Source organism: Varanus komodoensis, unplaced genomic scaffold (assembly GCF_004798865.1).
Source record: "Varanus komodoensis strain SLA01 unplaced genomic scaffold, ASM479886v1 scaffold78, whole genome shotgun sequence".
NCBI lineage: Eukaryota > Metazoa > Chordata > Lepidosauria > Squamata > Varanidae > Varanus > Varanus komodoensis.
The window spans coordinates 1,961,114-1,971,550 of record NW_025336455.1 but is presented as its reverse complement, the minus strand read 5'-3'; the positions used below and the strand labels follow the sequence as shown (position 1 = coordinate 1,971,550).

The following is a 10,437-nucleotide window of genomic DNA, read 5'->3' as shown; positions in this document are numbered from 1 at the left end:
AATGTCACTACAAACTTTGCCAGAGGTTGAAATATCAACAAGCGTTGACACATTCACCGTGGAACAGATGGTGAAGGGAGCGTGTTACGGAGTTAAGATTTGCACATTACAGGAATTCCCCAGAGCGGAGCAGAGCATCCCACTTGGTCCCGATGCAGGAGAATGGGTGGTCTGAGCACGTGCAGAAAGTTGGACAAATTGAAGAATGCGCCCTAGATGTGCGAAGAGAGACCACACATCCCCCCATCCGTGGCAAGACCTGCCCTGTTGTTCTACCCCGGAAATGTGAGGAGGAAGCACATCTGAAAGGGCTTTATCAGCCACAGGATGGTAACTGCGCAAGGATCAATTTTTTCCTTAGGAAAGTAACCTGAAAGCCTTGAGATTTTGTTAGAAGTTCAGCTTTCTCTCTTACCTGCAGGACTATGTGCTCCGCTTGCCCTTTCTTTGCTATCAGAGACGAGGCGATCCCCAGAGCCCTCGCCTCCTGGGCAGCTGCCCCTCCGGACCTGGTGGGCATCATGCCCGGGGCGGGGGGCCATTTCCATCCCAATGCGGCTCCTGGTATTCAGGGCGGGCAACGAGGCGTGGGAGCGGAATTCCTGTCTGGGGACCCCTGCAGGCCAGACAAGGCTTTGAAGCTCTTCATATGTGGATTGAGACGCATCAGCCTTCTGAGGAGGGGGCTCTTCACAGATTCCTCCGACCAGCAGAGGCTGGCGCGATGTTGCGGTGGGCCTGCTGCCCAGTCCCTCGGATGGATATCATCGTCCAGGCGGCCTTGGAGCAAACGGGCCCCAGACGCGTCGTGAGGGTGGGGGCGAGACCTGCTCGTCCCAGAAGGCAAGTCCGCAGCTGTGGCTGCTTCTGATGGAGGGAACGGCGATCGAGATCAGTGAAATTATTTTTAAATGCACAACCCACATTTCCACGTATGCAGGTTGCTCTGTACCCATCATAAAATACACTAACCACATCAAGTTTCGCTGTATCTCAAGCAAACATCATCTGTGCGGGCAGAGGATGCAAAAAGCCTCCTGCTGATGCCACAGATACAGAAATCGCGGCTTGCTTGGGGGGGGTGCTGCCCCCCCAGGAACAGCATCAGCTGTGCTGGCAATGATCTTGCACCCACCACCACACAGGTGTGCGGGGGGGGGGAACAGTTCTCTCCTCTAGAGATGCAGCTTGCACAGTGCCAAAATGCGACCCCCCCCCATTTCTTGACCAGTTCCTCCCCCAGGAAAGGGGGGCTCGTTGCGCTGCTTCATTCTAGGCAAGGTGCTCGTGAGCGCGCCTCTTCCTTGCAGGGCTCGGCCTTGCTTGGGACCCCCAGGGCTGCCTTGCTACCCCGAGCTCATGGTGTCTTTTCCCGGACACCCCAGCAGGCCATGGCCTGCCTGCCATGGAGGGGCTCCGGCAGTGAAAAGCGGGGCTCTCGTCCACACCCCTTGGCCACCTCTGAAAACCCAGGCCCAGCCCGGGAGAAGGCCCCCAGGCGTCTTCATGTCTTCATCGCTGCATGCTGGCTTGCTGGCAACCTGGTTTCTCTCAGATTGAGTGAGGATGCTTAGGGGAAAGTGCGGGCGGCCACATGCCCATCATGGGAAGCACTCCTGGGCACGCATTCCCGGGGGGGGGGGAGTGGCCCTCTGCTGGGGCAGCCTTTGCCCCTCCCTGCCAGGATCAGAGATTAGCTGCAGATGTTAATTGCTTTCCACTTTTACTCCTCCTCCAAGGTGACCGGGTCATCAACATGATAAAGGCGCGAATGGGTCCCGTCCCTTCCTCCTCGGAGGCTGAGGCAGCCGCGACCCCCCAGCAGCGCCCCTGGCCGGAGCTGGCATGGCCGGCCGCAACAGGGAGCCCGCGCCGGCCGGGGCCGTGCCCCCCCCTGCCCCGGGTGGCCCGGAGGCGGGCAGCCCCGGGAGCAGGGCCCTGGCTTCTGCCTCGCCCCCGGAGCAGCCTGCCCCTTGCAAGGAGGCCCTGGAGGCGGCCGGGGCCGTGGCTGCAGCGGAGCCTGCGGGCAGGGAAGCCGAGGGCCAGGCGGGGCAGCTGGGCAGGCGGGGCAAGAAGAAGAAATACCACCGCCACCCCAAGCCGCCCTACACCTACCTGGCCATGATCGCCCTGGTGATCCAGGCCTCCCCGGAGCGGAAGCTCAAGCTGTCCCAGGTAAGAGGCCAGGCGGGAGGGCCTTGCGGGCGGCCTGGGGGCGCTTTCCGTGGGGCGCAGGTGGGGCTCGCCCGGCTCGACCATCAAGGCAGGCCAGGCAGGCAGTCTTGCATTTCCTTAATGCAACCATCCCGTCCAAACCACTAGGTTGCACAGCCACGCTTCCGTGCCCAGTCCCGGGCGCTGAGCATCCAGGAGGAGTCCTGGGAGGGGGGAGCAGGGCAAGCCCTGGCGGAAGCTGCAGGAGAGAAGGCAGAGGGTGCGGGAGGCACGCGCAGCGGCAGCTCCCCATTTCAAGGGATGGACCCACGGAAGGAGGGCCCGGCGAGGTCCTGCTGAACCCATGGAAGGAGGGCCCGGGCCTGCGCTCTGCCGCCGCGGGGGAGGCGCAGGCGAGGTCCTGCTGAACCTCCGCAGACCTCTTTCTCCGGCTGGGCTAGCACAGCTGACGATGGCATCCGTGGCCGGGGGGGGGGTGGGGGTGTCTCTCTTGCCAGGGGTCTCCCAGGAGGGGCCGGGCAGCCCTCTGTCGGGGATGCTCGTTCACTGAGTGCGGCGCAAGTCCCGGCCAGGGGCAGACCGGGGCTGGGAGGAGGCGCCCGGGCTCTCCGTGTGGATGCAGCAGCCCAGCACGGCAGCCGTGCCAGAGTTGCGCAAAGCGGCCGTCAAAGGGCTTGCGCCCGAAATGAGGCTATCGCTGAAACGGGTTGGGCGAATTCGTGGAGGAAGCTCAGGAGGGCGGCTCCGCCCCCGGGGGCTCCGTGCCGCCGCCAGGGCCACAGGCAGGAGCCGGGGAGCATGGGCGGGGGCAGGGAGTCGCATGCTGGCCCCCTGGTGGGTTTTCCTGGGGCAGCCAGTGGGTCGCTGTGTGACGAGCGAGCTGGCCTGGGCAGCCCCCTCTTGCAGTGAGCGCCCCGGCTCCCGTTTGCCTGGTTTCTGCATATTTTCAGCATACGCCATTTAGATACGATGGTCTGCAATTTAACCTTTCGTAAAAAAAGATATGGGAGACGGACGGCCTGATCCAGCAAGCTTATTTTTCTGTTCTTAAGAAATGAAGGATGTTGTGCGCAGATCCGGCTGGAGCCAGGGTCAGACTAGATGGCCCGCTTCTGTGTTCCTGTGCCAGTAGAGAGGAACGGGGGCACGGGGGGCATCTTTTGCTGGCAGACCTGCGCATTCTGTTCCAACCCTGGACACAAACTCCTGGGCTGAGCACGCATCTCATGCCCGCTTCCCCCTTTGCCAGTCATTAAGTCTGGCTGGCGGCGTTTGAGGTTCAAGCGAAGAGAAAAGCAAGCAGAACCCATAAGTCTAAGCCTGCCCACCACAGGCGCCCACCCCCAACACACACACACACACACACACACACACACACACACACACACACGGGGGGCGGGGGGGGGGGTATTCTTGTACAGGTCTCCTTTGCTGAAAAGTCACCAGGACGCCTCTCTGTTCCCAGCATCCTGGCTTTGTGTATGTATTGCGGGAGCGGGGGGGAGGCCCTGGAAAGAGATCCCAAGGACCAGGGCTCTGGGGTGCCCCTTATCTTTGGAAAGCTTTGGGGCCTGTGGTCCCTCCAGCCAAAACCAGCCAGGGCTCCGCCTTGTCCCAAACATTCCTTACCTTTGAAGTGGGGTATTTGGTCCCAGAGCCCTCCCCGCTTCCAGCTGTGCTGATTGGCCCCAACAAAGACAGCGCCTCCCCCCCCCCAAGCCCCTCCACTCACCTATAAGCTGCGGAAGGGACTCCTTTAGCAGGGCTCAGGAGGGACACGAGGAAGGATGCCTGGCCCCTTTCCTGTCCGAGTGGGGCAGGTACTTGCCGGTTGGACCCTCTGCGGTAAAATTACTTGTGGGATTTGCTGGCCCTAGTTGTGCTGGCGGCCGCTGGTCACTGATGAGAAAAATGCAGAGTGGGGGGGGAAGGCCCCCCCATGGTGGTCTCTGTCTCCACGTACTGCTGGGAGCGATCGATCCATCGATCGAGACCCCTCCCCTCAGCCAGGCAAGGCAGCTCCAGCAGACCTTCCCCGGGAGAGCGAAGGGGTGAGAGGGACCAGAACTGGGGGCATGAGGTGTGCCCCCCCCCCGGTGCTTTTGCCTACAAGTCTGGAGGCCTGCCTATGAGGCCGGGCCCCAGATCTCAGCAGCCCCTCCCGGCCTGCGCCCTGCATGCGTTTTGGGGCACAACTGCCCCCTTACGGGACTGAGGTGGGGCAACGCAGGGCAGGGAGCCGTGGCGGCTTGTGCACCAAGTGACAGCGGCCCCCCAGGGGCTCGGGCAGAGGGGTCTTCCCTTCCCCCCCACCCCCTCCAAGTGGAGACTCGGGGGTTAGACTCTGGGCCCCCGCCTGCCCAAAGCCTTTCCCCCATGCACTGTGGCGCCGGTGCCTCCGGAGTCTCCACGTGGCAAATACACGCCCTCGGCTGGCTCCAAAGGGTCCCCCCGGGGCCGGCTGCTCTGCCCTGCCGGGGGAGCCCGCTTCCCCCTTTCTCCCCCTTTCATCCTTTGGGACAAGCCTGGTCTCTCGGCAACACCCATCGCACCGCCGCCTTTTCCAAGTGCCCACAGCTGCTTGGCCTCACACGGTTGCTCATGCGCGCAGACCCATGGGGCAGGACCGGGGTGCCCACGGGCGGCATACAAAAGCGGGACAGGTAAACTGGGGAAACCCACCCGGTTTGCCTGCCACAACAGCCCAGCTCGACTGAATTCACAGTCATGTGTGAATGTGGGTTGGTCTGGGATGGGGCAGGCCGCTTGCTCGTGAGCAAATGAGCACGGGAAGAGGGCGGCGTCACGCTGAGAAGGGGGGTCTTGTGGGTTGGAGAGAGACAGAGACTGGGTGGAAATAAGTCTACATGATAAGGGAGCGTTATCTGTGGCCATCTGCTAGCCCAGCCCAGCCCAGCCCAGCCCCTGCCCCATGCCTCCCACTGTATCTAATGTAAATATTCTGCCTGGGTCAGGGGTCGGTCGACCAGTGGGGGGTCAGAACCAGCAGGGCGCAAATCCTTCCCTTCTGGAGGGTGAGGAATGTCCCAGGCGCAGTGGGGCGGGGTGGGGTGGGGTGGGGGAGTGATGCAGCATCGCCAGGCCTGCCCTGCTCCAGCGCCCCCCCTCCAGCTGCACCTGGTTGTGGTTGCATTATGTCCCTGCTTTATATCACTTCTTGTGCGATTGTGTTGTTGTCTGGCTTGCGGAAGGAATTCAGATGCAAAGGGGAGCAGAGGGCAGGGCTGCTGGCCATCCAGGACTGGCCCGGCAAACTCGGATCTTGCCCTCAGGGCGGAGGAGGATGGCAAGTGCCTGCCGGGCACTGCCAGCTTCGTCTGCACAGCTGGAAAGCTTTGCCCAGGCCGGGGGCTCCAGGGGCTGAGGAAGAACCCTGCATTTCATTTCTCTGCTTACACCCCACCTTCTTTCCTTCGAGGCACTCGAGGGCACTTGCGTAATTCTCCTCTCTCTCTTCTAAGGTTATCCTCACAACAACAACCCTGCGAGGTGGCTCAGGGTGAGAATCTGACTGGCCCAAAGCCACCAGCGAGCTCCATGCCCGAGGGGGGACTAGGGGCCGGTTTTCCCGAGCTCTTAGCTGCCGCATCAGCGCCATATCCAAGTGTAACTGGTTAGCACGGTCCCACCGCACACACCTTGACGCACACGGACTGTGACTGCAAGGGACTCGGTGCCCACGGCGTTCCTTGTGCGCTGCTCTCTCCAGCTGGTAACTCCACAGATAATGTCTGGGGGAAAGGTCTGCTTCCCACGTGCTGGATTTCCCGAGGGAAACCCTGGCAGGCAAGTGGCAGTGAGACAACTGCCAGCTCCTTCTGGAAAGATTCTCCCCCTTGAATGCCAAGAGCACCCCTGAGCATACGCAGAATGCCTCTTCCTACCACTAACCGCTTGCCCCCACCAACTGCTCCCTACAGTCAAGCAGAGGGCCTTTCAGGCCTGTTTCTGTGGGGCAGGGGACACACCCCTCAAGCACGCGGGTCCCCCGCTCGCGTGCACTTTCGGACTCCACCGTGGGGCCCAGCACTCGGCGGTGCTTTGGCACAGTGAAAACCCGCGCTGCAGCTGCACCTGTTCCGGGGCTTGACTTGGCTGCCGGGGCACATGGGATATTGGATCCCGTGTCCGAGTAGGGTTGCCTCGGGAGGGTGCTCGGAGCTGCTGCCAGACGGCTGACTGGGCTGGCCAGGAGAGCACACGGCTCCTATACTGGGAGAGCCGGGCGGGCTCCCAGTCTGTCTCCAGCACAATGCAAAGGGCTGGGCAGGGCACTGGCCACACCTGAAGGGCACCTGGGAGACCCTTCTGAGTCCCGCACCTTCACAGGAGCAGCTGGTGGGAATGCGGGGGGGGGGGCTTCCCAGGGGCAGCCCAAGGCCCTGGAGACACTGGACGGCTCCCCCTCCCTGCTGGGGCTTTGGAGGCCCCTGGGAGCCCTCCCCCCCGCATTCCCCTTCCTGGCCCAGGCAGCCTTTGGGGACCGACTGGACTTGTGAGACTGCCCTGGATTGGTTTTATCTTTGCAGCATTTGACATTTTGCCTTTTTATACCATTTTAGCATTCCACTAATTTAATTTTATGTTTAATCTTTGTATATTTCCATTTTAATGTCACAGGCTTTTAATGTTATAAGCTGCCTCGAGTCCCTGTGAGGTGGAAAATAAATATAAATATAAAATGATGGGGGAAAGGTCTGGCATGCCAGCGTCCAAGGGGGCCACAAACCCCGTTGGCTGGGCCCCTACCTTGGCTGGGCCCCCCCAGAAGAAGACATGTGTCCCACGTGCTGCGCATGGATGAGGGAGGCTGGAGCTTTGTGGCCAACAGAGAGGAGCTCGGCTCCCCGGGTCCAGATGGGCTGCATCCCAGGGCGCCGACAGAGACGGGGCTTCCCTTCATTCACGGGGCACATCTGGGGGAACGGGGGGACGCACCGGGCAGGCTGTCCCGGTCTCCAGAAAGGCAGGCCTGGAAACGGCAGCCCACTTGCTCTGGCACCGGCTCCAGGGAAGATCTCGGAGCAGATGAAAGGGCGCTGGCGGGCAGGCGCCAAGGCGCACGGGCAGCAAGCCCTGGGCACCGCATCTCGCCGTGCCGTTCGGCTGAGCGGCTCCCTTGAGAGATCGTGAAACCGCTGGGACGGAGGCCGCCTTGGCTTCAGCAGGGCGGCGGAGGGAGCACCGGCCGGCTAGCCAGGCGTGGGCTGGATGGCGCTACTGCTGGGCGGGTGCGCCACCGGCCGGCAAGCCACAGGCCAAGAGTGCTGCTCAAGGAGTTCAGCAGACTCGGGCTTGGCAGGCTGCCCCACGGCCCCACCCAGGCCCTGCCAGCATTTTGTGAATGACATGGACAGAGATGGGGCACACAACGAATCTGCAGATGATGCAAGACTGGGCAGGGCACCTCACACCTTAGAGGGCAGAAACAAATTTCCCTTGAGAAGCTAGAAGATGAGCAGGAAATGACAGAAAGCAAGTTAACAATGGCGTATACAAAGCTAATCAGTTGGGGGAAAGGGAATCAAAGGGAGGTACAAGGCAGTAAGTCAAGGAAATGGGAGAGGACACAAAGGTGGGTGGGGAGCACATACCATGGAAGACAGAGAGAAGATCCAGGGTGGTCTCGGCAGGTTAGAATAGGGCAGAGAGCAACAGACAGAAATTCGGGGGGGTTTCAAGTTCTCCGCTCAGGGACGCGAAGCCAAACGCGCTGCTACAAGAAGGGGAACGCTTGGCTCGACGAGCCTGCAAACGAGAAGGATCTTGGGGTTCTTGCCGATCACAAGCCAACTATGAGCCAACCATGGGATGCAGCCGCAGAAGGGGCGAGCGCTATTTTGGGCGGCATTAACACACAAAACGCTGGTTTCACTATACTGGAGACTTGGTCCCACAAGGGAAGATTGAAGGAGCCGGGTCCGTGTAGCCTTGAGAAATGACGACTGAACCAAGATGCAGAGCATTTTTCCGGTCCTAAAAGAGTGGTGACTGCAGGGGCCAAGACCCGTTTCTACCACCCAGGCCTGCAAGCCACAAAATAAAGGGCTTGAGCTACAGCAGACCTGGTTGAAAATCCGGGGAAATGGCCCAAGCGTTGGAGCAGCCCTGCCCGGGGGGTGCTCGTGCAGAGCCTCGATGGGGGACGCTTCGAGCGGCGCGCCTGCCCTGGGTGGGGGGCTGCATGGCCCCTCCCAGCTGCATCTCCGATGGCAGCTTTCCTTGCTCCCACCCCCCAGTAATACCACCTCTGCTTAGGGGTCTGCTTTGCGGCCGGGGTCCTGCAGGCGCCCCACGGCCTTCTCACCTCTGCCTCTCGGCCTTCCAGATCATCCGCGAGATCAGCACCCTCTTCCCCTTCTTCAAGGACAACTACCAGGGCTGGAAGGACTCGATCCGCCACAACCTCTCCTCCAACGAGTGCTTCTACAAGGTGAGGTGAGCCTGGGGGCGGGGGGGGGGGGCACAGGGCTCTGCTGCTTCCTCAAGGGATGCCTGTGGCCATGATCCAAGCAGATGGGCCATTCTAGGGCACCGCTTTCCGCCTCAGCCCTCCCCCACCTGGCCCCCCCCAGGTGCGTCAAGTCCAAACCCGGGCTGGCGGGGGTGATGGAGTCTGCCCTTCGACGCCTCCAGGGGCAGCACCTTGAGCAAGCCGGTCCACTCTGCCACACGTGCCCCGAGGCGCTTCCTGGCAGCAGGCGCCATGTTGAATTTTACAGGCGACGTAGGAGGGACCCGTCCCAGAGACCGGACCCGGTTCCGCCTCCCCAGAACTGAGCTCTGGGCACCACACACGATTCTCTCGCTTGGGAACAGGGCAGGCCACAAAATCCCAAATGGGGGAAGGCGAGCGGCCAGAAACGAGAGAACCCGGGAGTTCAGGGCAAGCCAGGGCTGGAAGGGGGAGAGGCAGCTTTGGCGCAGGCCTCCTCCCTCCCTCCATCCCGGGTGGGGGGGCCTCTCTCGGCCCCACCTCAGGAGGGAATGTTGCAGACCACCTCTCCACGCCCTGTGCAGGTGCTGAAGGACCCCAAGAAACCCAAGGCCAAGGGGAACTTCTGGACGGTGGACGTGGAGCGCATCCCGCCCGAGGCCCTCAAGCTGCAGAACACGCCGGTCTCGCGCCAGGAGGAGAGGGTCTTCGCCGTGGACCTCGCCCCCTACGTGTTCCACGGCTGGCCCTTCAGCAGCCCGCCCCCTCCCCCTCCCCCTCCCCACGACGCGGCTTCCTCGGGCGGCAGTCTGTGCCCAGCCACAGGGGGTGGGCGGCAGAGCAGCCCCTTCAGCATCGACGCCTTGCTGAGCGACTTCCAGGACGTGGGCCTGTGCGGGAAGCCTCGGGGGGCTGCCGAGTCCCCCCCGACCCTCGCCGCGGGCCTGGACACCTGGGGGACAGTCCCCCTCTTCCACGCCACCCCGGGGCCACCGGTCGTGCCGTGGCAGCCCCCCTGGCCCCTGCCGGCATGCCGCCCCTTCTCCTCCTCCTCCAGCAGCCTCTCCTCCCTCGGCTCCCTGTCGCCCCGGGAAAGGGAGGCCCAGGGGCAGCGGCCCGGGCGGGGGCCCGGGCTTCATGCCCTGCCCAAGCGCCCCCGGGGTCTCCGGGCCCCCGAGAGCAGCAGCTCTGACTCTGAGGACGGGGCCCCTCCCCACGCCGCGCCGCCCTGGGAGCAGCTGCCCACCTCCTACAGCACCGGCGTGCCCCCCAACGTGGTGGCCCCACCCAGCCTCTCCCCGCCGTTCCCCACCGCCCTCCTGAGCCTGCCCATCTACAGCCCCGCACCCCTCGCTGCTCCGGCACGCTGGGAGCTGGCGGCACGGCCCCCGCCCAGCCCTGGCCCTCCCGCCCAGCTCTCGGCGGACCTGGACCAAACCGCACCCCCCAACAAGACCGTCTTCGACGCGTGGCTGAGCCGCCCCACAGACACGGCGCACCCGGCCCTGGGCAGGGCGGGCCCCCTGCCCAGCCGCCCGGTGCTGGCCCATTACGAGCCCCTGGCGCGGATGCCCCACTAGCCGGCAGGGAAGACACGCTGGCCCCGTGGCCCCAGCCGGCAGGGAGTCCTCGTGCTCGCTGTGCCGCCGGAAGCCACCTGCAAACGCTCCGAAGCTTTTGCAGGACACCCTCCGCCCCGGGTCCTGCGGGACAGGCTCCGGGGCTCCCAAAGCACCCAGGAATTCCCGGCCCACCGCGAGCGCCACCTGCATCTGCTGGGAACCATCCCCGCCCAGGGCTGTCTT

At 63.1% G+C, this 10,437-nt stretch overlaps 1 protein-coding gene across 1 annotated transcript; it reads left to right on the top strand.

Moving 5' to 3' along the window:
• The first annotated feature begins 1,845 nt into the window (after window positions 1–1,845).
• On the top strand, window positions 1,846–10,212 carry FOXH1 (forkhead box H1). The gene is made up of 3 exons (XM_044453240.1): window positions 1,846–2,175; window positions 8,525–8,629; window positions 9,217–10,212. The coding sequence occupies exons 1-3, from the start codon at window positions 1,846–1,848 to the stop codon at window positions 10,210–10,212; spliced, it is 1,431 nt and encodes a 476-aa protein (XP_044309175.1).
• Window positions 10,213–10,437: the final 225 nt, after the last annotated feature.

What these genes read in the sequence shown, in the direction of transcription:
- FOXH1 (XM_044453240.1), top strand. Translation starts at nt 1,846, where the DNA reads ATGGCCGGCCGCAACAGGGAGCCCGCGCCGGCCGGGGCCGTGCCCCCC. An exon ending in GGAAGCTCAAGCTGTCCCAG is followed by an intron (nt 2,176 to 8,524) that starts GTAAGAGGCCAG and finishes TCGGCCTTCCAG; the next exon opens with ATCATCCGCGAGATCAGCAC. An exon ending in CCAACGAGTGCTTCTACAAG is followed by an intron (nt 8,630 to 9,216) that starts GTGAGGTGAGCC and finishes CGCCCTGTGCAG; the next exon opens with GTGCTGAAGGACCCCAAGAA.